The following is a 27,326-nucleotide window of genomic DNA, read 5'->3' as shown; positions in this document are numbered from 1 at the left end:
AACTATTTTTTTCTCATTTTTCATCTTGGCAATGTGAAATGAAGAACACTGAAAAACTTAACAAACTCACATTAGTTTCATAAAACTAATTCTTTATGGTGATACATTGTCATCACAGCTCCAGCTCAGAGTTACAACTCAGCAAACCTGTGATAGTTTTTAGCAACATGCAGAGGTGAACGAGTGAGTGGGGTGCAGATAAACAGGGACACCCAGTGTTTGCAAGAAAATATTTTAATCTTGTCTTAAGCGCGTCTCGCAGATGCCAGGACATATGGTTTAAAGTCAACCTCCCTCACCGCCTGCCCCTGTGGGGGGATAGCCAGGTGGTGATTTCACCTGCACTAAGATCTTGGAAGCATCTGAAATTGATGGTTCAATGCTAAGTGTGTATAATAGTGTCGAAATACTAATACAAAGAACTAAGTGGACGTTTGTCCAACGCCTGGACCACACTTCCTTCCTCCTCACTTCTGACTCACACATAGACCCAAGGCACTGTTACAGGCCGGTAACTCCATAACACAGTGTGATACAGATTAGAACTGCAACAACAGAGTGATGCATGGTATTTGATTGAGGCAATGTATTTAAACTGCAGCACTCGGATCAGGTGAGCCAAATCAGATGTTTAGAATTTAATTTAACTGGCAAACAACTTCCCAGTGCACCAACAAATGCAAAACCGAACTGAGTAGTACGTCTCTGAATGGAACTGTAACAACATACCAGGTGAGGAACAGGGCTGTGGGTGCTGATTCCATCTTTATCAGATTTTCCCCCATAAGAGAACATTATTCACGCTTTGACTAGCTGCAGTTAAAGATGAAAAACCAAAAGGGAAAATGATGAATGCAGTGGTTCCTTGGTTCTAGTACCCTAAAAATGTGCACTCACAGAATGTGGGGATCAAACTGCCGATAAAAATGGACAGACCACAGTTTTCAAAAAAATAAAACAATCTGTTAAAATCCTTCTTTACCACCTCTGAAAGACCTTTTAGCTGAGTCATTGCTTCTGATGTGAATAACCATTCGCCTTGTGGAGGGAGGAAGGTTTTCCAGCAGACCTGGGAGTTTTTCTCAAATGGATAAAGCTCCTGGAAAGCAGTGAGTGGTGGCGTTAAAAAAACAAATCAAATATAACCTGTGCATTCACAGGTCACTGCATACCTGCCAACAGTCCTGATTTATGCAGGAGTCTCCCAAAGTTTAGCCCTTTGGCATGGGTAGATTTGATGAATCTGAACTTTCATGAAAATAGTGCAATCATGAACCAATCAGGAGGGAGTTATGTTAAGCTCCGCCCACAAGTTAAAAGTGTGTGGTTAAGCGTGGCAAAGAAGGGAAAAAAAGAAAAAAAAAGAAAAAGGACCCTTTTTGTGGAATCTGATTATGTCAATTTAACAGAAAGACAAACTAACAAAAGGTACCTTTAGTTACTTTTCCCCAAGGTGTCTTCTTCTCTGTTCTTGTTAGAACGTAGAAGATTAAAAAACGTTAAATTACATGAACTGTAAGCTGTAAAATTATCAAATAGCTTCTTTTGAGTCGATAGAGTTGATGTTGAGTCATTTAGCTAATTGTTCAATAGATTTCTGGTGAAGAATGGAGCTTTTTGTGGCCCATTAAATGAAAGTGGTTTGAAAGTGATTCCTGGTTCCTCCACCAGGTGGCAGTATTGATCCAGTTATGGTTAAATCGGGGCTGATCTGTTTATCCTGATCTATAACTCCTGTTTTCACAACGCGAGAAAAAACATATTTTAAACAACAGAACTGAAAAATAAAGACAGGCCTGTTTTATTCGAGTCAGTTTCGGGGTGTTGTTATCAGGCGGGGTGTTTTCTCTGATTGTGTTGTCTTCTGCACACAGTGAGGAGATATTCCAGAAATGTGTGTATGTGTGTGTGTGTGTGTCTGTGATGTAAACAGCTTGGTGTGTGGATCCGGTGATGTCACGTCGGGATGCCTGGCCCATGTGTCCGGGGCAGCGGCGGCAGTCTCTGGGAGGGCGAACAGCAGGCGGATCCTCGGCTCTCTCTCTCTCTCTCTCTCTCTCTCTCACGCACACACACACACACACACACACACACACACACACACATACACACTCCTCAGCGCCGGCCACACCGCGGGGCGTCCTCTCAGCCCAGGGCTGTGTGAAGTCCTCTCGCGTCCCCTCCCACCCCTCGACGATGATTTGCGGTAAAGATGCGCCGGTCTGAATTTCCCGGTGACCTTCGGATCCTCTCAGCAGCACCGGAGCTCCGCGAGCAGCCGCCGCCGCCGCCGCCGCTTCAGGAGCGCCCCGGCTCCCGCCGCTGCCCCGCCGAGTGAAGCCCACCGCCCTCCTCCTCCTCCTCCTCCTCCTCCTCCTCCTCAGCTGGATACCCAGGTGCCCGGACTGCCCTCCTCGCGCCGCCAGCCTCCCTGGTCTCCCCCGTCTAATCCCCGCGGACCGAGGCAGATGCCCGTCGCGCTGTCCGCCCGGCTTGTACTATGGTGGAGTTTCCATCTCTCAGCCCTTACTGGCCTCTCATCCGCTTCCTGGTGCCTCTGGCGATCACCAATGTTGCCATCGACCTCGGGGAACAGGTAACCTCCGCTCTCCGCCCGCTTTCAGCCCCGGAGCGCGGCGGCTAGCCGCGGCTAACGGAGGCTTTAACGGCTTTAATCCGCCGGGGGGGGAAGTGAGTCTCGGTGTCTTCTTCTCCCAGCATCTTCTTTTTTCTCTCTCTCTCTCTCTTCCTCCTCACTGACACACTGATATGTTTTAGGCAAATATGGCCGGTTCGTCTCACGCTACGGCTAATTTTAGCCGCGTGTGGAGACATCCATCCGGCTGGATGTACATTATTTAGGAGGAGCGGGGAGAGAAGGCCCCTGTTTATTCTGCTTTTGTTGCGGTAACGCGGCGCTCAGTGACACCAGCGACTGTCAGCTGTCACTGAACCCGAACCGGGCCCGATTCCGCTGCTTTTTAAACCTCCACAGGAGCCCGGCTTCAGTGTAAACATTGTTTTGCTCTGTTTTCCTGCTCTGACATTTCCTGTCCCTCTCCTCCTTTTTTTTTTTTTTTTTTTTTTTTTCTCCCCCAGTGGATCTGAGCAGAAAGCAAACACATGCAGGCTTGGAGATGTCAGGATTAAGCTTATGTAATGGTTCTGTTAGCTGGTATAAATAGCTCTCAGTCCTCCAAAGGAAAGGAGCAGCTGGAGTGGCTTTTTTTTTTTTTCCTCAATGCAATTGTTTTACAGTTGACTCTTGGAGTGACAGACACTGGCAAGGACATAATGAAACTCTACAACTTTACTTTTCTATTTCCTGCTAAATGAACCCAAACCAAGCCATTCAGCTGGATCCAGTGAAAATAAAACCCAATAAATCAAGATCTAGACAATAAGAAAACGCTGCTGGAAGGAAATTCTTATTTGAGTATTCAGGTTTGCAGATATATTACATGCACAAACACATTGCATTTACACACACGCGTGTGTTTTGCAGCAGCCAAAGGTCCCGTTCTTTTATTGTGTCTATAAATCCTATTGAATTTGGTGGAGTAGTTGTTGCAATGTGGCCGTAGATAAAGTCTGGCCAAGTCATAGTCATGTGGGCCGATCACCTGCCGCTCTAAACTCTCTCTCTTTTTGCGCTGTCTCGCCTCTTCCTCCCCTCTCATCACAACCTTCCCACCATCGTTTTTTTTTTTTTTTCCAGGCCCTCAACAGGGGCATAGCCACAGTCAGAGAGGATGCGGTGGAGATGTTGGCCAGCTACGGCCTGGCGTACTCCCTAATGAAGTTCTTCACGGGACCCATGAGCGACTTCAAGAATGTGGGTTTGGTGTTTGTCAACAGCAAGCGGGACCGCAGGAAGGCCGTGTTCTGCATGGTCTCGGCCGGGGTCATCGCGTTCATCCTGCACATCTTGATAGGTGTGTGCTTTAAGGGAGTTGTTTGTGCACGCATGATAACAGTCTTATGACTAAACCGCATCCTGTAAATGTGAAGTTCTGGCATTTTTTTGGCAAAACCTGAAGTTTAATTTCCTGCAATGACTGCTTTTTGCTGTGGGGTGGAGGAGGGAGTTGGATCAACAATCCAGACTGAGGGCAGAAATCTTCTCTTTCACCTCAACTCACCTACGTTTTCTTGTTCTGTTTTGTTTTCCAGCATACACAGATTTAGGATACTACATTATTAATAAGCTCCACTATGTGGATGAATCTGTGGGACACAAGACCAGAAAGGCGTTCTTGTATCTGGCGGCGTTCCCTCTGCTGGATGCCATGGTGAGTGTAGAACGATGGAGCTCTCTTTCTAGATTGAAACACACCTGACCTAGAAAAGGCTGCTCTTTAATCCTCTCCTCACGCTGGTTTCGAGTGACGGCGCGCACGCCGCCTCACTTCCATCGCACTCATCCAGCTGTGAGGAAGTGGCCTAAATAGAGCTTTTGTTTTTAGCGTGCAGCTCTGTGTCTTGTGCTAACCTCTCTGTCCATTGTTCGTCTTCCCAGGCTTGGATTCACGCAGGGATACTTCTCAAGCACAAGTACAGCGTCATAGTGGGCTCTGCCTCCATCTCTGATGTCGTGGCCCAGGTAATGAGATCCACCGACTTCGAATCCAATGCAGAAGTCTGTAATTCGGTTAGAAATGTTCTTTTTTCATCATTTCTGTTCCTCCCTGCAGATCGTGTTTGTGGCCATTCTCCTGCACAGCAACCTGGAGTGCGTGGAGCCTTTACTCATCCCAATCCTTTCCCTGTACATGGGTGCCTTGGTTCGGTTCAGCATTGTTGGCTTGGGTTACTACTGTAACATCCACGACAACATCCCGGACTCCAGTGGGCCTGATGTCGGGGTACGTACTGAACGTAAATCAGATCAGGTTATGCTTCTTATTTAAATTACTCCACATGCACTTAATGCCATCAAACACTGATGAGGCTGGTGTCAAATTACAACCTCTTGGCGCAACATGTGAGGTAAGTAATTTTCCCAAAAGTAAGCTTTTTTTGATGTTTTCAGTCAAAATATGATTAGTGTGATATAAAGGGTCAATAATGGACTAATAGGACATTTTGCCGCTGTGTTCGATTCCCTGAATATGAATAAAACTCTGGAGAGGAGGTTTTATTGACCGGCCGTGTCGCTCCTGCAGGGCGATGCCACCATCAAAAAGATGCTGAGTTTCTGGTGGCCCCTGGCCCTCATTCTGGCCACTCAGCGCATCAGCCGACCCATCGTCAACCTCTTTGTGTCTCGCGATCTCAAGGGGACCAGTGAAGCCACAGAGGTGAGTGCTTCTGCCATTTACTATTTATTTCAAGAGCTTTTATCATATAAGGTGTTTTGTTTGCTTTTTTTTTATAGGGCTTCTGTTTTTTATTAAAAAAGCCGCTGCAAATGACTTCACTATAACTCAAGTAGTATTATGGATATTACAGCTTATAAAAGGAGATTTTACAGCTCTGTGAGGCCAGTGGACTAATTTTCCCCCTCAAGTTATTGCGCACGAAGAGCCAGATGCTAACAGACTCTCTCTGGAGCTTTCTGGCTCTCACAGAACCCCCAACTACTAGAGACAATACAAAGCTGTTTACCAGAACGAGCTGGAAATCATTGACAACGCTGGCCGCCGGTGGTTTGGGTGATTCACCGCGTACATGTGAAACTCAGGCCATGATCACACCGAGAGAAAACATTCCTATGTGGCTCCACTGTCCCCCGTGTGAAGCTCCGCTCTGCCCATTGTTCCTCAGGACACAATAACAAGCTTCAAGGCGCTCGTCCAATCATAAACTTTTGGGAAAAGCTGCCCGCCGAAGAGGAAGCGAGACACACACACACACACACACACACACACACACGTGTTGCTTTCATGTCGGCTATTGTTAGGCGCTCGCCGTTAATCTGGCCGTGCGCGGGGCCAAGTATTTCCAGCTTTTAAAGCGGCAGCGTGTCGATGACTTGGGAGCCGTCTTTGTCTTTGTCATTCCAGGCCGTGGCCGTGCTCACGGCGACATACCCCGTCGGTCACATGCCCTACGGCTGGCTGACCGAACTGAGAGCCGTGTACCCCGCGTTCGACAAGGTAAATCACACTGTTTACGTTCACTGCGGTGCTCACAGATTTTTTTTTATTTTTATTTTTTTCCCTTGCCTGTGCCACTCATGAGCTTTTTCTCATCAACAGAACAACCCCAGCAACAAGCTGAACATGGGCAGCGCCCTCACCAAGTCGCACATTAAAAAGTTTACATTCTGCTGTCTGGCACTGTCGCTTACGGTAAGGAGAGGAATCACTTTGAGGCGTGTAATTTGACTGGAGATGTGGCTTGTTTTTATAGTCTGTGGAAAAAAAGGTTCTACTTGAACTTTTTGGAGGCATCATCATCAGATTTATGAAAACGCTTGCTAACAAGGAAAAGAAGAAAAAAAAAAACCCAACTCCATCCAGTTACTGTTACAGCTGGTTTAAAGTTTCACTGGTAAATTTCACACAGGTCCTCCCTGCTCCAGCAGCTTTTTGTTTATACTACAGTGTGTCCTTCACTTCAACTTCACCTTTCCTCCAGTCTAGTCGTCCAACTGTTGACACACTTGGCAAACTATATTGTCTTTACGATAGAAAAAGTCTGCTGCAGACACACACATTGATAAGTGAGCAGTTGCATCAGATGGGTCGGCCTGAACACCTCGAGCCGGTGAAATCAAAACCTTCACACGTCGCCTAATCCGGCCGCATCGCAGATTACTGCGTCTGGGCCAGATTTCAATCCCAGACCTAACGGAACCGGTCGCCTGCTGTGCAGAAGCACGTCGGACAGAGTGCCCGAGGTGACTTTGTGAGGAAGTCAGATTTAAATCCTGTGTTTTCTCTAAACTGGGACAAACATGCGGAGAAAAACAAACCCCTCCGTGTTTGCGTTGCTCCGTCACGCCTTCAGAGCCTCGCGGTGACGCCGGCTCTCGGCGGACTGAATGTACTGTGTCTCTGCCGTCCTGTCGCGGTTTCAGGTTGCAGGGAGAGACGTTACAGTGGAATTTGCGAGGGAGGCTCAGGGGCTTTTGTCCTTCTTAACACTCCCGCCCAGCCTCTCGGAGCTTATTAAAATAGGTATTCACATAAAAACGTATCGGTTAACACATTCCTAAAGCCCCTCGCAGGTACACACTCCTGCTCAGTAATGAGCGCTTTAGTCACATTTTATAGGCTGCCGCTGAGGGGCTTTGACGGCGGATCATATCGTTCAGGTGCTCGCGTCATATTTACTGCCTTGCTCAGCGCTCTGAGTCTTGGTTTGGTTTGCAGCCTTTCCCCCAGATCGCTGTTCTTGTAAGGAAAACAGGAAGTTTGTGGCAAAGGTTGGCTCTTTTAGAAAGAGGAGGAGGAGGAGGAGGAGAGTGGCACGCCAGATGTGAAATCCAACAGTCATAAACATGTATGTGAGGGTGTGTGTGTGTTTGTGTGTGTGTGCTTAGCACGCCAGTACAGTAGGTCGGCATGTCTCTTTGCAGCCTGCAAAACAAGTACTCATGTCGGGACTTGTTGTTAATGAGGGATGGAGCGGAGGCAGCGCTGAGAAAACAGACGAGGAGCCCTGAAGAAGGCGGCTGAGTAACGTTCCGGAGCAAACAGTTTGGTGAAAACACACTGCTGGGGGCCGGGAGGCCCGGAGGCGCTGCGTGTGGATGTCTCACCTTGTTTAGAGAAACCACAGCTGAGTCAGGGGAGACAGTGGCTTCGCTTGAGCCAGACAAATGAGTTATTACGGCCCTCCTGCTGCTAACGTAATGATAGTCGGTCAGCACTCGCCAAATGAAATCATCAGTGACAAGTAATCCCTTCATGCGTCTCGGTGAGCGGAATTAAAATTCAGAACCACATCAGAGGTGTTTGAGCAGTTTATATTTCCTCAGCTGCCCAGCGGAGAGCGTTGTGTGTCGTCATATTTCCTTCTTTTCTTTTCTGCTAACATAACAAATGAGTCAGCCTCGGCGGCAGGGGAACGCTCACATTTATTTTTAATCTTTTAGCACAGTGTGTGAAGTCAAATCGGATGCATAGCTTCATGATAGATTCCATGTTATAGCTATGTTCATTCTTGATATTTACCATTATCTCAGATGTCACTTCACTTTCACACACGTCAAAATACTTCCCCTGCAGAAAAGCATTTCATTGCGCTGTTTGACAAACCTCTTTACATCATTGTGTTGTGCCAAGCTGCCTTGCTCAAAGGGCGTGCCCCATCATGTTATGGTTCAAAGCAGACCCTGGTAGTACGGCTGCAGTAACAGGACCAGTCGTAGGACGTCGCAGGCTGCCGGTGACCCCCTGTTGAAACCCTACCACAATATTCCAGCATGCAGCGCTCTCAGTATTGTTTTGGCAGATACGTCCCAGAATAAACATCACAGGTCGGGTTTTGTTTACCTCTGCTGGCCCGACGGTGGAGATCCCCACGTGAACCGGGCCCGATTTGCCCAGATGCTCGCCGGGTCACATGTCTCGTGTGTCGTTTTATTCTGGCCTCGGGTCAAAAAGCTGTCAGGGTGTTGATCAGGTCGAGAAGAGTTGCGGCTGCGCTGAGGGCTCTCATCCCTCGCTGCAGTTGCAGTGGTCCGACTGGTATTGAAACTAGTTTGAATCGAGTTGTTGTTCTTGGCAGAGGAAACCTGACGCCTGCTTGTCTCAAACCATCACTTCACGCCTGCAGTTTGTTGTTTTCAACACGAGTTGGGTGGAACATGCCTTAGTTAGCAGCGGTTCACTAGAGGTCTGCTGCTGTTGCTCCACACCACCGATTTAAAGGAAGGCAAATGCTCTCCGGCTTTGAAACAACGCATTGATGAGGGAAAGGTATGCGTGGGAGCAAGGAGGAGAAATCCAAACATGTCGGGACGGCAGCCGCAGACCAGCGACTTGAGGATGGTTGGCGTTTAATCAGGTTAATCAAGAAGTCTGTCAAATACTGAGGGATGATGAATGGCGTTAAGCAGCACTCTGGTCACATGGCGAGGGTTTCACCTGCTCTGTTTAACCCCCCCCCCCCAATGCTGCCATCGGTAATAGCTACGATACGCCTTGTTAACGTCGCGCTCGCCACGGAGGCCGCTTCTGGAAACAACGTCATTGTTCCGTTGCGAGCTTGTTTTTATGTGAGCGTCAAAAGCCCTCGTTCAATCCAGCTAATGGAACTAATGAAATCTAATGAGGCGAGCTGGGCGCGTCTGTTGTGATGCAGCAAAGGCAAAAAGAATAAATTAGTTTTTATTTATGGTTTTTTTTTGTGTGTGTGTGTGTCCAGCTGTGTTTCGTGGTGTTCTGGACTCCTCATCTATCAGAGAAGATCCTGGTCGATATCATCGGGGTGGAGAACGCGTTTGCCGAGCTGTGCATGGTCCCACTGCGGATCTTCTCCTTTTTCCCTCTGCCGGGTGAGACGCGCCTTGACACACCTGGATCCCCGCTTCCTGCTGTCGCTTTAATGCGGCTGCAGCTCAGACCAGTGGGGTGATGTTTCCACTGTGTGTGTGTGTGTGTGTGTGTGTGTGTGTGTGTGTGTGTGTGTGTGTTTGCAGTGACGGTCCGGGCTCATTTGACTGGATGGCTCATGACCCTGAAAAAGACCTTTGTGCTGGCCCCCAGCTCGGTTCTCCGCATCATTGTCCTCATCACCAGTCTCGTTGTGCTGCCTTATATGGGGTAAGTCAACACTTCAGAGAGCGCCGCGGCCTCGCAGCCGCCACCATCGGCTGTTCCACGCCTTCCTTTTTTTTTTTTTTCCCCACAATTCACAGAGAAAACTGTAAATGATCGGGCCTGATTGTGATCCGATCCTTTGTTGTAGAGTTCATGGGGCCACGCTCGGGGTCGGATCCCTCCTCGCTGGGTTCATAGGGGAGTCAACAATGGTCGCCATAGCAGCCTGCTATGTTTATCGACAACAGGTGAGAACACCTGGGCTGAGATCATGGCAAACATGAAAACAGACACCTTATGTTGTCTATTTTTCTGTTTTTTAACCTGGTATTTAGTCTTTTACTAATTATTATTGTCCGTCCCGAGCATGAAAAGCATGAGCCGTCCATACATCACCTGCAGGGGAAAACACGGTCTGACAACTTTCTGCACAGAAATCCAAAGCTCTCAATTATCACTGGCAGTATTTCAACGAGAAGACCGAGCTTGAACCGTTCTGTACACGCTGTCCTATTAGTCAGTCATACCGCAGGAATATTCTCATCAAAAGGGCATCTTAATAAAACAAATGACCTTGTTGCTGGTGGCAGTGAATTCAGTCGGCAAGCACAATCGTTTTAAATCATCACTGGTTTTATGAAGCTGAAGTCCGGGTTTCAGTCGGTCTCTTTTCCAGGTCATATTAACCCTTTAAGATCTGAGGTAATGCCGGCGTTCCTCCCTTTTAGCCTTTGTTTGTGGCTGCTGTGTTCTTCTCCTTTTCGCAGTAGAGACTTGAATCCATATTGCAGCAGAACATAATGGGCTGGATATGCGTCACTCAATGTGTCGAGATGAGAGCTTTCTTTTGAAGGTTCTCAACTTAGTCGTTTCGCGTTTTTTGGAGACGTAGCCGATCGTATGTTCTTCGTGAAAGAATCAGATGTAAACACTAGAACGAACCAACTGCGGTTTGATTTCCGTTATGACACAGATACAAAGCTGCAGAATCTCGTTGATCAGGAAGCCGCGGTGGTTTTTTTTCATTTCACTCGAGTTTCCTAACGCTAGTTGAAGCGACACGTTTCTAAATGTCCTTTTTTTTTTTTTTTTTTGCTTCTGCCACAGAGGAACAGCGAGATGTCCAACGAGTTGGTGGTGGAGGGCGAAGACTCCGCCCCCATGAGCGAGGTGTGTCCCAGGACTCCCATGGACGCCATCGAGGAGCTTCAGGAGGAGGAGCAGGAGTGAGCTCCCTTTTAAAAAAAAAAAAAAAAACAACACAACAGCTGAACTCTCTGTGGAACTTTTTGCTGAAGAGGAGGCCGCCGGGGCGTCACGGTGCAGGACAGGAGAGAGAACCTGAGCATGGTTTGATTTCAGAGGCCTCCACGCCGACCCGCACGTCATTAAAACGCACACTGTAAAGAAAGCCATGCACCTCAGCGTTCATTCATCCGTGTACAGAACCGTCTTCCGCCCTTCCCGGACAGTTTGCATCCTCGGCACCCGCAGGCGTTATTAACCATTCTCATGCGTTTACCGGTAATCAGTCGACACGGGAGAACTCTTCCTCCTCCGTGGCGAGGACGACGCGTCCGTCGAGTGGTAGTGGAGTTGCCAAAATTACACGATTTCATGTTCTTTTATCCAATTTAAGCAGCAAGGCCTTGCTTGAATTCAAATATAGACATATTGTGGGACTTGTTGGGTTGTGCAATCGTATTTTAAATACAACAGTGTACAGAATCTTGTTGTTTTATATAGGTGAAGCATTGTGTATATTTAACTGCAGAGAGGGGTCGGGCATCCCTCGTGGAACACGGCGTGTTACAGAGAAACAGTTCTGATTGTTCACTTTCCATGCAGTCTGGGAGTCCATCCACTTCTGTTTGGCCAAACGTTTTCCTGGTAGTGTTCAGACTGTCGTACGTACTGTATATACTGTATAGGCATTCTTATTTGGCAAATAAATTGCTTTATTATTATTATTTTTTCTTGCTCATCTGGAATTGGCTTCAGTCTAACTGGTGTGGATTTTGCCTTCTGGGCCACCGTACGTCTCACTGGTTATTTTGAAAAGAAAAAACAAAAAACATTTGCAGTGTTTTCCACTTCCCTCGCACAACAAGCCACTTAAGTTTTGGACAAACAATTTCCAGCAGCTCATAGTCATCAGTCGTGCCTCATGTGTCTCTGACAAACCTAAGTTTAGTCCTGGTCAAGAATCCGTGTCTTGTGATGCTCGCTCGACATTGGTGGCTCTGTTGCACAGCGAGAAGCCAACAATCATTTTTATTTAGCAGACAGATGCACTTTAACCTACATTTTAGTCAGTCTTCACACAGATTCCATCGGGACAAACAACTGAAGATCAACAAAAACAGAGAGGAGACGTTTCTGAATTTCTTCTTTTTTTTTTTATTCTTTGTGCCTGCCTTGGAACGGCGCAAAGATTACAATCCTAGCCGGGCCATGTCCCGGGTTTATATTTTATTCTTTGTGTGATATTTTTCGCCTGAATCCAAAACTTCACACATCTTTCCAAACTCGGCGAGCCTGAATGGATGATCCTACAGACACGAAATTTTCAGGACAAATCTATGAAAGGCTTGTGACTCGGAAAGTGAAAAAAAAACTGGGAATTTCCTTTCACGGTTCTCGACAGACGACATTTCTTCAACCATGCGCACTGCATGAAAAATTGCCGATTCACTGTCATGGCTGCTGAGTGGAGCTTGTTTCCATGGCAACAGACACGCAGCTGCAGACTCCGTCATGGCTGATCTCAGCTCAGAGCTCACAGGAGGAGTATGGAGGAGTTATACAAACACACACACACACACACACACACACACAGATTCGGCAGCAGATTGCAGGCACAAAGTCGAAATTTCCGCGGGAATTTTCTAGTTTTAAATGCCGTCCAAAACTCTCGACAAAGCAAGAACAATCCCGCAGGTGGCATCGCCAACGCTTTACTGCTAACCGGTCACCTTCACCTGCTCCGTTCGTAGGGCGAGGAAACGAGCCTCTTCTCACTAATCACCGACATTCATCCCTAAATGTGCATCATTTCTAAGGCAACATGGAGGTCCAAGCGAGCCTTTCTCCCTCTGAAGCCAGTGGCTGGTGGGTGGATTGTTGCTGCTATCTGCAGCAACCCTGGCACGTTTCTTGAATTTACAACAGCTTGGTTAAAGGCAACATGTTACACATTGAGTTTAACACACACACACTTACATACACACACACCACACAAATCATACCTCTGACGCAGGCTGCCGTTAATCCTCCAAGTCGTCCGATCATCGTCTCGTTTAAAACCTGATGAATCGTCAAACCCTTCATTGACTAATTCAGCAGACTGACTCCGGATCTGTCACGCTTACTCATTTAAAATTCAATTCTGACGTCGTCAAAAACCAATAAATTAACTCACAAAGTGCCCAAATTCCAGTGTAAACACCTCAGATTGATGCAGTTCTTTTGGCGCTGATCATCCTCTGGATCAGGACTTGACAGAACAATAGGTAAAACATTTTAAAAAAAACAACAACCACAACCTGGGCTTTTCTTCAGCTGAAACAAACACTTGGCAGCATATTGGGGCCACATTATGGCATTTTTGAAGTTTGCATTTACAAGATTAAAGCTGATTCTTTAAGAACAAAATCAGAAGGTAAAAATTGTAATTTTTTTTTAAGGGCAAAGTTGAAATATTGCAACAATGACCTCTTGAGAGAGAAATCATAAAATACTGTTTGGTTTCCCTTCTAAAATTTAAACTTTAATCTTGAAATACAGAAGGTTTGTTGTTGTATTTTTTCATATTTAATGTGGTCCTAATATGTAGTTGTACAATGAAGCCCTGTGAGATAATCTGGATCAAAGACAGACGATCCCAGAATATCAGATATGTACACACACTCCAATAAAAAACTCTGTTTACAGTACAGTGTGTACCAGAGCGTGGAAACCACGTCTCGTACAGGGTCTCAAATCAGCATATTCTTTCAAAAGGAATGAGTCGACATTTTGGGGGTGGTGCTTATTTGCTCACTGAGTGTTGATGGGCGGAGCCAGGCGCCTGTTAGCTTAGCATTACAGATGGAAAGAGCTCGGTTCCCGCGGCACGTCTAAAGCTCGCCGTTTACCAAGGATGTCATCAGTCTGGCTTTTGGAAAGCAAGCTAACAAGCGCTTCCCCCTCCCCAAAATGATTCCTTTCGGTTGGTGTAAATCTGTTGGCGGTGGTGGACCTGAGGGGTGTTTGTATGGCAGGAGGAGGCGATCAGCTGGAGGCGGGCTGCTCCTGCGGCGCCGCGGCGTCCGCCACTGGCACGTTGTAGTGGCGGTCGTCCTCCGTCACCAGGCACACGGACGGCCAGTCGTCCTTGTGGTCGTCCGGGTAGAACGTCACGAACTCCTCCGTCTCTGCTTTGTACAGTCTGTAAACTTGGATGGTGCACTGCAAGGCGTAGCCCAGCAGGAACATCTCCACCTGCAGGGGGGAGGGGGGGACGACAGCGGCGTGTTTACAGAGGCAGGGCTGTATTTGTGGGATTTGGCAATAATAGATCTGATCAAAACAGTGAAAATAACAATTGCATTCCGCGCAGCTGCTCAGGCCGACGGCGCTGAGGCGCGGCGCCTCCCAAACACGGCAAGCGGCGGCATGTCTCCCCGTTCATCAATTCAACGGCGGCACGCCCCAGTGGAGACGCCGGCGGCGGAGTTCGCGGGGCGCCCTCACCTGCTCCAGCCCGGCGCTCAGGCCCACGTGGCTGAGGTGGTTGGCGAGGAAGGCGTGCGGGCAGTCGGACGAGTCGCGCGCGAACAGCAGCCAGCAGAAGAGCGGCACGTCGTCCCCGGCCTGCATGCGGCCGTGCAGCTCCACCGCCCGGGACAGCATCAGCAGCTTCAGCGCCTCCAGCAGCCCCAGCTCCTCCTCGCCGCCGCGGAACACCCGCTCGCACAGCTGCTGGCGCTCCGACGCCGAGGCGCAGTCCACCGCCGCGCGCCACTGCAGGCAGAACAAACACATCGCACACATTATTATCATCATCCGCAGGAAATTAAACGGCTGGACAAACCGTTCCTGATTACAGCCTCAAAATGTAATATTAAAAGTTAAACATCATTAGCGGCGACGTGAGCGAGATTCTATTTACTTTTCATAATACTTTAATGAAGGCTTGCTTAATGATGGGAAGATATCATTTGGCGGCTGATGAGAGGCTACATCCATCAAACTCCTCTCTGTGGTAAACTCAAACAATTAGCAGCAAACAGGAGTTTACAAGCAGAAATGCTGAGAGTTCTTTTTACTTGGTAAATCATGTCAATATTCTGTAAGTTTATATTTAAAGGTGCTCTGATGCCAGGTTGGACACAGCGGTTTAGATATATATTAATGGGATTAACGTGTGCTCAGGTTCGGAGCTCTGGGCTGCTTATTTAGAGTGAATCACGCGACATAAATAGAGGCGCTACGTTCCATTTCATTCACCGGAGCAGCTGCAGGGCTGACTGACGCTGAGAAAACTTCACATGTTGTCTAAATGTTTATACTGAGGAGTCACGCGGCCGCAGACATGTTCACAATGAGACTCGGGATCCGGAAACATCCTGGATTTCTCTGATCTGAGGCCAGTTGAGTCACTTTGAACTTCTCATTCACTTCATAAAACGCCGCTGTGCAAAACAGATCCACAGTCACATCCGTGCATAGAAACTGAGAAACGCGGCTTTCGCGGGACACTTTCTCTGCAGCAGAACATGCCACCACAGTTTTCGCGACCACAGTTTTCACAAACAGAGAGAAACCTCCTCTTTCTGCGCGGCACGCAGCTCCGTCTCATAAAGCAACGGACCGGCTTTCAGAAAGTGTGTGTAGTAAACAGAATTCCTCCACCGACTATAAATCCTGCTGCGGAGTTGAAGTACTTTCTTTGAGGTTGAGGGTCCCTTCACATTTTTTGCAGAGCAATGCCAGCTTGTTTTAATGATGCACTTGGGGGGGTGAAAACGAAAAAAAGAGACTTGAGGGGAAACAACCACTCTTTAACATATGGTAGCAATCGTGTCTGAAAGCTCTGTGGATGGATATCAATACCCTCAGTGTCCACAGCTGGCATAAAAATAGCGCCGTGGTTTTACCCTGCGCTCTGTTAAGAACAGACTTTCTGTGTGTGTGTGTGTGTGTGTGTGTGTGTGTGTGTGTGTGTGTGTGTGTGTGTGTGTGTGTGTGTGTGTGAGTTTCACCTTGTTCTGCAGAAGCTCCAAGTAGCCTCCGAGCTGCTGGGTGGCATCTCCTGCCCCGTCGCCCTGCAGACACTCTCCAGGAAACGTCCACTGACTTATCAGGCCTTCCTGAGCCGCCAGCTGCTGCGGCAGCTGGAAACGCAAAGAAGCAACAGGAGATTAGAGACAATCAGAGGGGATGCACTACTGACGGAAGATTAGTCTTTTCTGGAGGGAATATCCATTCTGCTTTCATATATGACTGATATGTTTTGCTGTTTATGTCGGCGCCCTCCTGTGTTTTCACCACGGTTTAAATGATCTTTGGCGAGCGCTTCCTCAGAGTCAGACTGTCTCCACATCAGACGGTGTTCAAAGCCTTGATTTACGTAAACAGTCGCCACATTATGAGTCTTTTCTTTTTATTCCTCCTCTGATTATACAGTTCAGACCGCTCATCTGTGACTGGACAATCCTGAAAGCCATCAGAACGACGAGTATAAAGACAAATGAGAAGTAAACATGTTGACTGAGTGAATGAGTGAAATCTCAGAAGATCGTCGTACTGTGGCTGAAAACTTAACGAGACCTCGCCTTTCCACAGTCTTCTCAGGGCTGTAAAACGTACCGTCTATGGAGCGACATGACCTGCAGCCAAAGACCATAAGACTTCTGAGAGCTGTGCTGCATTAGCCTCTTGCTCTGGTTATTTATGACGCGCACAGATGTTTCTCCTCCGACATCAAGTCATCAGAAAACCAGGGGAAGATCAGTGTGTGTTCATTTAACTGTATGTTGGTGTGCGTCTCTTTCCGGAAATGGACATGACTTTGCATTTTTTGAGGTAAATCGTGATTAAATTTAATGTTCAACAAGTCCTACAATTGACAGGCCTTTTAAAAAACCCAGTCATGTCACTTTAAATACTATTACATAAACCTAATATTTACCAGATGAAAGAAGAATGAATAAAGAACAGATGTTTGTATTTGTTTTTCTGGAAAACTTTTGAAACAATAATAATAATTTAAAGTTTTTTAAAATCCGAAACACGTGTGAGATCCTGGACGAGCAGACTTTACCACACTGTTCCAACTCTCAACCCTCCTGCTGTCACTGCATTTTTCAGTTTAGAGCTTTTTCACCAAAACCAGCACAATTAAAAACAAACACTTTTACAAGCGAAGCTAAAGCTCGGCTCGTTCTCATGGCTACTGCTTCTGCTGCGGGTTTCACAGCGGAGGACTCTCCACACACACTCGTCTGTCAGAGTCGTCTGTTACACAAGCGACCAGATGCGAGTGTCAAGGTCTGTACACAGACTTCTGAGGGGAGGTCAGAAAGACCGCCAGCTTCATCTTTCTTTTGAGGAAATATTTTAATAGTGGTGCTTCCTGTTTCTCATACACTCTCAGGCCGGTCGAGATGAGTGCAAGAGGAAGTGCAGATGACAAGCTTCTAATAAATCAGAAATAACAGTCTGAGTCTCGAGCAGTGTGTATCACGGTGTCAAACCGCGCGTCGCTGCAGACGTACCGAGGTGAAGCTGTGGTCCTGCAGCCAGGCAGGCAGATGTGTGCTGTGAGACAACACCTGGAACAGCGTGGCTCTGAGGGCACAGTAGTTGTCGCCCCTCACTCTCCTCACGCCGCCGAACCTCTGGGACATCTCCTTATAACCCTGCAGCGGCACACACACACACACACACACACACACACACACACACACACACACGCCACAGGAAGCCTCTTATTAGCCACGAAGCGGCTTTAATGGGAGACGTTTCTTCCCAGGAGCTGCAGGGACCCACCTTCTTAATGAGAGCACTTTTGGCGGTGTTTCCTTTCCACTCCCGCTCGCTGTACAGCAGAGTGTCCACCGCCGGGGACAAGCTGCATCTGTCCTCCACCTTTAAAACTGAGCGAGCCAGAGGAGAGAAGTGATATGACGGAGCGAACAAAAGAGCCGCTGTCTAACATTTAGCGCTGCGGACAGAGGAGGCGGTTGTTGAAAATCTGCGATGCGAGTTAATTACACAGAGGAGAAAGATGTACTGACGCGGAGTCTCCGAGCTGGGCGGGTGTCCTGCTTCATGACTCTGGGATGCAGACAGATCCTCGGCTGCTCTGTAGAGATCCTCCTCACTGAGGGAGACACACACACACACACACACACACACACACACACAGCTCATCAGGACAGCGCTTCATGCACAGAGCTGGCCAAAAACAGATGTTTCTCATCAATAAACCCTTGCGAATGTGAATGTTGTCAAACTTACACAAAATGTATAATAATTTAAAATATTTGAATCGTGATGTATTATGGGTCACTTTTGAGCCACACCTCTCTTCACACACCTGTTCCCCAGACTGTCCTCCTTCTGGCCGGCAGGTACGACGGCAGCGGTGTCGTCCGCAGTGCCGTTCGCCGCCGGCTGCTCTCCGTTTCCACTCGGCTCCGGGCTCTCGGCCTCCTCCGGAGTTTGGGCCTCGGTGGAAGCGCTCTCTGGATCTTCCTGCTCCTTCACCTCACCGTCTTCCTTCACTTTTGGAACGTCTTCAGCTTTGTCCTGCGGCTCCAGCATCACTTCCTCCTCTGAGGTCTCTTTCAAACTCGTTGCACAATGGAGCTCCGACTCTGCAGCCGCATCGGAGTTAAGGCTGTAGACAGAGAAACATGCGAGTTCACTCCTCATGTATCAAAAGTCACATTTCATATGATGAAATGAGCGTTTAGTCCAGCAAATGTTGCAACACAGAGGAAGATAAGAAGCTAGATTCATTTTCTCAGGATACTCAGCAGAGGTAACTCTGCCCCCTAGTGGCCGCAGTGGAACTACCCACTCACAAGGACATAAACAAGTGTGTGTGTGTGTGTGCGCGCGTGTGTTTTGAAATCAAAAACCTTGAACCCTCTGACCTCTGGCTGGCGTCGGCTGGAGCGTCGGTCTCTGGCACCTGGACCGAGTCCTGGTTCGTATCGCCGAGGCCCTCGGGCTCCGATCCAGGAGGAGAGGGACAGACATGGAGGCTCTCTGTGTCTTCAGGAGGAGCCGAGGAGACGCCGAGATCCACGTCCTCCGTCTCAGCGCTGAACGGAGATCGAGGACAAAGATGGAAAGTTACAAAGCATCCGAGTATCAACATATTTATCTCATTTATGTCGGTCATTTTATTTATTTAGAATAAAATGATAAAGTTTCTATACTCATACCAAGAGTTTCAAAGCAAAACATTTTAATTGAGATCAATTCACCCTGTGGTTATTAAAGTAGGAAAAACCTCTTTGAAAAATTCTTATATTTTGAGATACTGTGCTTTTAATTTTATGACTTATAAACTGAATCAAAACAAAAGGCTGGAAATGTTTCAGATTAAGTGTAATCAAATGAAAACTGTTGAAAATAAGTGTAATTTGTCAATGTATTCATTTTTCTGAATCTCACCCGTGGATGTTAGCGGCGTTTCGTAATATCAAATGTCCAAATACATTTTGGATTAATGATTGAAGGAACTGTAAACTTAGGACTGCAAATAAAATAATTACACAAAAGTTGAACTCTTCCCTGCAAATGTTCTCTCCTCTGAGTGTGGAAAAGATTCCACGACTGTAATTCTGCTGGCAATACTAAATAGACAGATACTGAACATTCTAGAAAAGGAAAATGTAATAACTCATATCGAATGTACGCTTTGGTGAAAGAGAATCTGCCACAGGGTTGGCATTTTGAGTGAATCATTTCCTGTTAAAGACATGAGAATATTCCATACAGACCAATTAAACAAGACAAATCTATAAAAGAGCCTGAAATAATAACATGGCTCCAGTAGGTAAATAGGCCTTGGTTTATCACACAGAATAAATCAGTGTATGCAGTAGATATGAGGTTGATGCTTCTTGGAGTGACTCAGCACACCATCTCGTGGAGAATGTGTGTATTACAACAATGAATGGGCTGAGGAAAGTCACACTTCCTTCAACACATCACTGAAGTGCCATGGAGAGGACGTGACTGTGGTTACATGTAGTTGAAAAAAAATAGATAAATGTAGTAAAGTTCTGCCTGCCTGTAAATCTTTTAAAACTGCTCTTATAGTTTACAAAATTGATTAACAATTCGATTCATGGTGCCAAAGGCATACTGAAACTCATCTGAAAAGTCATTCTGACCATAAAAACCTGGAACTGTTTGATCAAAATAAAACGAATAAAGCACAAAACACATTTATTCTGCAACGGTAACTCACAAGGTCAAAGGCTGAGCCTTCTGGCTGGCTGCAGGGATGTGGACGGGCTGACTGGCTGCAGCAGGAGGAGTCTCCACCAACTCCTCATTACTCTCAGTTAAAACTTCCGTCGACTCGGCTGCAGCGTCGGGCGCAGGGAGAGCGGAGCGTGGCTCTTCCTGATCGCCATCGTCATGAGGAGCGCTCGCTGCCGTGTGCTCTGCTGTGGGGGTTTCAGTTTGGGGGGGATCTTCCTGGCGAGCCGCATCTTCTGTCAGTGAGGCACCGTCTGGGATTTTTCCCTGCGCCGAAGATGAGTCTTCTTCCTTCACTTCTGCATTTGATGCTACGACTTCCCTCTCGGCTGTGGCATTTTCTTCTGGCTGAGAGTTTAAAGTGCACTGCGGAGGTTCAGCTTTCCCACTGTGGGGCTCGGCAGGAGTTACCTTCATGTCTTTGTCTTGTGCTCTGGTGCCGTTTTCTTTGAGTTTGGCTGCTTGTTGGGGAGAAGGCGCCGCTGTCTGGACACTCTCCGTCTGCACGGGTCCATTTTCCTGAGTGTTGCTGAGTTCAGTCAATCCATTTTCGGGCTTCGCCGGTACAGGTTTGACCTGCTCGTCGGGACTTTTTCTACATGACATAACACAACAAGCCAGAGAGACGTCAAAAACACAACCGAAACCAAAACTCCAACTCAGCCAATTTGAGACGTTACTGCCGCCACTGCCAAGACGCTGCCATGAGAAGCTCCACAAATCTCTCTACACTGAAGGCAGAAATGAAACTTCACTCCAAAACATTCATGTTCATCGCTCTGAATAACTCATCAGTGTTTTACCGATAAATTCCCTGTCCTGCAAACCTCAAAAGACCTTTGGAAATCCCCTGGCCTGTCTCCTCAGCCAGTTGATCACACTGAGCATCCTACTCAAACCACAGGGGGGAAAACAAATCGTTTTCTACTTAAATCTAGTCCAGGGCTTTCAAGGGTATTTTCCTGATCAAACACACAGACTTTGTTTGTTTGTAGGCAGAAAACGATAAAGGTTCTGATTATGAAATCTCTCAGAGACCATTTTCTGAAACTGATATAATCTGCAATCTGATTTTTCAACCCAATGCTGCACAGGGACACAACAAACAGGGGATGGTTTGTTAAAACTTCAATATATTTAATTTCCCTCAGGTCTTAAAGAAGGTTCTGTCCTGCCATGAATGATCAGATTGTCTCACAATAGTAAAGCCTGCAGGAATGAATCGAAGTCCAGACAGACAGTGTGGTGTGAGCAGTATATTTAACCGAGCATGAACGGCAGACATTCAAATCGTGTGTCTGCACACAGCCTTTGTGTCAAATCTGAATCAGAGACAGCAAATATAGTCAGAATTTGGTGGGGAAACAAAAGTGTCACAACTCCAAATGCTGAAGAGCTCAACAACTTCCCCCTTTTTTGTAACATCTGGTCCTGGTGAAGACTCTACAGACACACAAAGCTCAAATCACTGATGTCCTTTACATGCTCACAGTTCAATCTTCTCCCATCCACCTCACCTTAAGTCATCGTCTCCTTCAGGACCGCAGGTGCCCGCCACGACTGCTTCTCCCGCACACGCAGTGACCTTTGAGTCATCTTTCAGCAGACCGCTTCGCTCCTCCGCACTGCCACAGGGACTTTCAGTGCGACAGCAACAGTTCCCCATCTGCTCGCTCCCTCTTGGCGGGAGGTCGGACAGGTCGTAGCCTGAACAGCCCAAAAGTCTAGCGGGAGCGACCTGATGAGTCGCTGGAGCGTGAAGACTTCAGGAGTCCATGTTGAAGAGGGTCAAGCTGCTGATAGAGCAAAGCAATAAATGGTGTTACCACAGATTTAATATGTTAAGATTTCCAACAAAAAAAACCTTATGTTGCATGAGATGGATTCAAAACATTATGAAGTTATCACAGCTTTAAAATGAAATATATCAACCTGTATGAGAGCATAATACTCTATAAGACAAGCCATCTCTGAAATGAGTCCGAAGTGGTTTATTTTAAATGGGGTCCCACCTGGGTTTCCAATTTAATCTGTAACTTATAATCTCATTGTGTGTTCTCCCCCCATATTAAGAAAGGGAGATAAATTAAAACTTAAAAATCGAATTAACTTCAGACCTGCACATCTTCAGGCTGCACAGCTGTCACTTTAATAATACTGGAGCTACAAAACAAGAAGCACATGTACAGTATGCTTTTACAGAGGAAACCGTAAAGAAGAAGTGAGCTGAGGTACTTTTCAGGCAGAGGGAAAGACAAAACTGGCACGAGCACAATGGTGTGTCACTTGGCAGCTGTCTCCACATTTGGTTTGAAAGTTGTATGACAGTTAAAGAATGTCTGACTCTGGGTCATAAAGGTCAAACTCCAATCTACAATTACACTTAATAAGAAACAATGTCTATCGTTGTGAATTAAAACATGCTATTCGGAACACCCTCTGAATGAAAAGGTGAGCAAAAAAAAAAAAAAACAACAAGAAATTGCCAGGTGACATAAATGGATGATAAAGATCATACGCTGACAGTTGGGATACCACTGCAGATCGTATGATGTTGACACAGTGGGAGACACTGTATTAGCTTAAACATGATGTAAAAATAGAGCTAACGTTCCTGTTTTATCACAGCGTGTGAACCAGCACTGAAATGTACAGCTTATACCCTTTTGTTTATGTCACTATCTCACAGGGAAAACACGTTATTGGTGTTAAAACAGCTATACATGCCTGATAAAAGCTGCAGTGGAGTGAGACTCTCTTCTCTTTCGGTCCCTCGTCTTCCTCCCTGAGCTAACGAGCTAGCTGCGGTGAACTTACAGCAGAAACATGCCCAACCGGAGAGTGACCGCCACCGCCGCTGCCGCCGCCGCCGCCACCGCCGTTGTGTCTCCTTCTCACCTACGACAGCTGCGTTATCGTTTAAAGCGGCCCATTGCAGCTGCAGGGCGGCGCGTTTAGGGTGTCTGATGCGGAATGTCGGTACGGAGCCGTGAGCATTAGCATTAGCGTTTAGCATTAGCATTAGCCGTAGCGGTGGGTCATGGTCCCAGGCAGCGCATGACGTCATACCCGGGAGCGCTGCTGCGTTCAGGAACACCTCGGATATCAGAATGTCACAGCAAACGATTTCACTCACTCACACACACACACACACACATATGTAGGGCCCGTCTTTAACCCGGTCAGCCCCTTTATGATCTCTTTTTCAAGGGAAGCGAGACCAAGGCAGCAGCTTAAAACGTTGTTTTGAGTATTAGAAAAGAGAGTGCAGAGGTCACATAAAATGCAAATCAGATGAGATAAAATAAATCAGAGTAATAAAGTTATAGTTGCATAATGGAGCTATCATGTAAAGCAATGGCAAGAATGATACAGATTCCAGTTTGTCAACAATGTTTTAAAATGTTCCCAGCAAGACTAATTCCTTCGGGTTCAAAGTTTTCTGTAGTGAATTGCAGGCAGTGGCTGCAGAGTAGCTACATAAAAGAGTGCTTGCTGAATTCAGTGTCAACTTTAGGGACCTTTAAGCAATAGTAACAGCACAGCTTTAGTCAATTTGTAAATAAAGCCTTGTCAAACATGATTATGTTTTCCTTTCCATGATTTAGTCTTAAACTTGAATTTCACACCTTGAGTTTTGGATCATATATTAAATAAATTTAGGTTTAGGTGAAAGTAATTCTTGTAGAGAAAAAAATGTTAGAGCAGAAAACTAATTCAAATGGAAAGTTGTGTCTTTTCAAAAGATTTAAAAAGCTGTGACTGCTGAAAAAGAGGTGGCGTTATGGTCTTTCATTTAAGCCAACAATGCAAATCTGTTGTCTGTTATATGTTTATTAAAAAAAAACTCAGACAAACCAAACCAAAAATAAGAATTCAAATTTATATTTTACATTATATACATCATTTGTGTGTAAAAAAAAACACTCTCACAAAACCCTGTTTTGCCTCGGGCTTAAAGCATCCCAGCTGAGCTTTGAACCTGCTGTGACCTTTCACAGCCTTTTTATCTCCTCTATGTGAGCGATCAGCTCCTGTGGCAGTCCCAGATTCAACACCACATCCACGCAACGCTGCAGAAGGTGGTTTAGATCTTCCTCCACGCTGGATGAGCAGTCGGTGGACCGTGAACCCAACTCCATTTTTTCTGCTGTCCTGCAACAGTCCGACTCTTTGCATGCTCCCTCCGCACAGCCGCTCGGCTCCACCTCCAAGTCCTCCATGCTCTCAGAGACATCACTCACACTGGGAGGAGGATTCTCTAGAGCCCTCTTGATGCCGTCCATGATCTGGTCTTCATGCTTTACAACTTGCTGCAGGAGGTCAGTCACAGCGGCTGGGACAGGGCTTTCAGGATGCTGGATCTGACACCAGCAGCTTATAGCACTGAAACACAAACAAAGAGGTGGCAGTGTCACACACAATGGCACAGAGAAGAGACTGGGAGCAGGAACAGGCTGCACAGAAAGGAATCCAGCACAAAGGATACTCATGATGTTTCTGTATGAGAAAGGGGCTCAAAACTTTACAGAATTTGATGGGATTTTTTCAGAGTTCACGGATCACATCTGAATGCCTTATGTTAGGATGAGTGCCAGATCTTAATAAGAAATATTCTCTTTTTTACATTTGATTCTCTGTAAAGTCCCAGGCTGTAGTGCACGTAAATCGCAGGAGATCTACAAACAAGCTCACATCCGCACAGTTTTGAAAACCAGCCAGGTGATGTAGCTTTACCTGACCATCCCCTTGAGTCGGCCCACAGCCGCAGTCTGCGCCGCTCCTTCCCTGAAGCCCTGGTCGAACCCGGCCTGAAGCGAAGCCTCCTCCCCGGCATCCACCCCGTCCACATAGCCGTCCTGTTCACCCAGGAGGACAGAGGGGAGCTCACTGACAGGCCACAGTGACATTACAGAGGGAGCAGACCGGCAGAAAACAGATGCATTAAACTTTACCTTGACTCGTTTCTTCATGTTGGACATCCATTCTTTACTCTGGAGACTCAGCTCGTCCCCACTCTCGTCAAAAACATCTTCTCCATTAAAGGACGCGGCTTTAACCCACGACATGGCGAGTTAAATACAGTTAAGAACGGATTTTAAGAGTAAAAGAGCAATGTTTGACCCCACATGGGACACGCATGAGTCTGGATGAACAGGAGACAAACTGCAGCCTCAGCATGCGAGCAATCCCGTGACGTCATCGCCGCGCGACCTACAGAGGACTTCCGGATACAAAATAAACATAACAGGCGCTCAATTTTAAATCAAACACATTTAAAAATTCACTCCTAATCGTCATTTTTAAGATGCGAGGCAGTCTGGAAAATTATAATGTCAGATATGGATATATTTTTTTTAAAAAAACGTTACATTTAAATCACGTCTTCAAAAGCCAAAATGATGGATATGATTATAATTTATTAAGGGGGGAACTTTTGAAACCTGTTTTATGATTTAATTCCTCACTGTCAATTCATTGTCCATACTGCTTTGCTGTGCAGATTAAAATACACATAGCTATACAAGTGTCAGGAGGAGACATACATTTGCTGTGATTTTCAACTACAAACAGAAATATCTTCACTTTCATCAGTTATTTACTCTGAAATCACAACAAAGAAATACAAATGCAGACGTGGAAAAGGGAGTTTAAAAAAACGAAACTAAAATTTAACAAACATTTCAGAAAGAATTAACACTGGAACAGTTCACTATCATCCTCTCATTATACAACAGCTTGATCCAACTCAGGTATTAAAGGTGATGAAACATCCTGAGTCGACTGTAGGTGAAAGTAAATTCACAACCACACATACATATTTTTAATTTTTTTGGATGATTGGAGCACACTGGAGAATACTGAACAAAGTTACATGACAGAGAACATCTGGTGCTGGTACAGAAATACACACGTGGACAAAATTGTTGGTACCGTTTGTTTAAGGAAAGAAAAATCCACAGTGGTCAGAGAGATAACTTGAATCTGCTGAAAGTAATAATAAAAAAATTCTATGAAATTTAACTAATGAAAGTCAGACATTGCTTTTCAATCATGCTTCAACATAAATATGAAAAAAAAAAAAAATTGAACTCAAGAAACAGGCCTGGACAAAATGATGTCATGAATATCACTTAATGATTGGTTACAGAAAAAAAAAAAACAAAAAAAAAAAACAAAAAATATCTCCACGCCGGATTTCCGGCACTGTGTCGAAGGTCTTCAAGCCCTGTCCCTCTGCCAGTTTTTTTAGTTTTGTCTCTTCAGTTTGTCTGGTTGCTTTGGCTGATCAGTTCTATCAACTGCCCTGTTTTTATCTGTCATCCCAAGATGGGATTTCAGGATCGTTTAAAGAACCTAACGATCCTCCTCCAAAATGTTTCCTTCTTTGAAGCCTTCAGCTTTCATCTCCTCCATCTTCCTCTTGTGCTCCGTCATGCTGGATTCCAGCTCCTCCTTCATGGTGCAGTTTATGTGAAGGAGTGTGGACATGTCCTGGGTCCACCTGGATCAGTCTTCCTCCAGCTCCTCCCTCATCTTCTCCATGGTCTCATCAAGCTGGAAACAGCGTCTTTGTGTTCCTCAAGGACACGGGGCTTCTCCTTCTCAAATGTGCCAAAACAGAAAGCGTTTTATTCAGACAGTTTCACATGAATGAGTAGGTATCATCCATCCATCCATCTTCTAAAATTTTAAAATACACACAACAATGCCTTAAAACTCCAAATCAAGTTTAAAATAAAAAAAAAACTAGTGCTGTCAGTTTTAATCGCATTGATCGCAATTTAATCGCATTGATCGCAATTAATCGTGATTAATTCATGGAGAACTGTCAACAATTAACTTTTTTAAAGTTGAGATTAATTGCAATGAAGAATCTAATCCTCATAAATTAGTCCCAGTGTCAGGAAAAAACACTATTATCCTCTAGTTCTTTTCTTTGACCCAATTGGCAGACCTCAATGGATTAATTGCGATTAAAATTGACAGAGCTAAAAAAAACACAAAATAAAACAAAGGGAAATATAATTGTCGACTGATCAAGATATATTTAAAGTTGCTTTTTTTAAAATGCGGGATGGAAAGTGCCCTGGGAATAACTGAAATCGATATGTTCTAGGTGAA

The 27,326-nt window shown here is 46.1% G+C and overlaps 3 protein-coding genes across 6 annotated transcripts; 1 reads left to right on the top strand and 2 right to left on the bottom strand.

Moving 5' to 3' along the window:
• Positions 1 to 2,014: 2,014 nt before the first annotated feature.
• On the top strand, positions 2,015 to 11,682 carry ankha (ANKH inorganic pyrophosphate transport regulator a). The gene is made up of 12 exons (XM_030099554.1): positions 2,015 to 2,596; positions 3,719 to 3,935; positions 4,174 to 4,292; positions 4,520 to 4,603; positions 4,695 to 4,865; positions 5,166 to 5,300; positions 6,006 to 6,098; positions 6,201 to 6,293; positions 9,319 to 9,448; positions 9,593 to 9,716; positions 9,862 to 9,961; positions 10,821 to 11,682. The coding sequence occupies exons 1-12, from the start codon at positions 2,501 to 2,503 to the stop codon at positions 10,941 to 10,943; spliced, it is 1,485 nt and encodes a 494-aa protein (XP_029955414.1). The 5' UTR covers positions 2,015 to 2,500; the 3' UTR covers positions 10,944 to 11,682.
• A 1,117-nt stretch (positions 11,683 to 12,799) lies between these two features.
• Positions 12,800 to 23,239, bottom strand: LOC115394267 (fibrous sheath CABYR-binding protein). Of its 4 annotated transcripts, none has more exons than XM_030099550.1 (11): positions 23,019 to 23,239; positions 21,719 to 21,997; positions 20,188 to 20,796; positions 18,860 to 19,030; positions 18,298 to 18,600; positions 17,996 to 18,081; positions 17,748 to 17,854; positions 17,474 to 17,617; positions 15,959 to 16,090; positions 14,448 to 14,717; positions 12,800 to 14,195 (listed from the first exon to the last, which is right to left on the bottom strand). In XM_030099550.1, exons 2-11 carry the CDS (start codon positions 21,865 to 21,867, stop codon positions 13,986 to 13,988), a joined length of 2,181 nt encoding a protein of 726 aa, XP_029955410.1. In that variant the 5' UTR covers positions 21,868 to 21,997; positions 23,019 to 23,239; the 3' UTR covers positions 12,800 to 13,985. The 4 variants fall into 4 exon arrangements, with proteins under 4 accessions (XP_029955410.1, XP_029955412.1, XP_029955413.1 ...); XM_030099552.1 differs by having other exon boundaries at positions 21,719 to 21,994; XM_030099553.1 differs by lacking the exon at positions 23,019 to 23,239 and adding an exon at positions 22,319 to 22,340 and having other exon boundaries at positions 21,719 to 21,994.
• An 885-nt stretch (positions 23,240 to 24,124) lies between these two features.
• Positions 24,125 to 25,403, bottom strand: otulina (OTU deubiquitinase with linear linkage specificity a). Its single transcript, XM_030099555.1, has 3 exons — positions 25,157 to 25,403; positions 24,939 to 25,060; positions 24,125 to 24,587 (listed from the first exon to the last, which is right to left on the bottom strand). Exons 1-3 carry the CDS (start codon positions 25,268 to 25,270, stop codon positions 24,197 to 24,199), a joined length of 627 nt encoding a protein of 208 aa, XP_029955415.1. The 5' UTR covers positions 25,271 to 25,403; the 3' UTR covers positions 24,125 to 24,196.
• Between the last annotated feature and the right edge of the window lie 1,923 nt (positions 25,404 to 27,326).

This window comes from Salarias fasciatus, chromosome 9 (assembly GCF_902148845.1).
Source record: "Salarias fasciatus chromosome 9, fSalaFa1.1, whole genome shotgun sequence".
In the NCBI taxonomy this organism is placed as follows: Eukaryota; Metazoa; Chordata; class Actinopteri; order Blenniiformes; family Blenniidae; genus Salarias; species Salarias fasciatus.
This window is presented reverse-complemented; position numbering and strand designations above follow the sequence as displayed.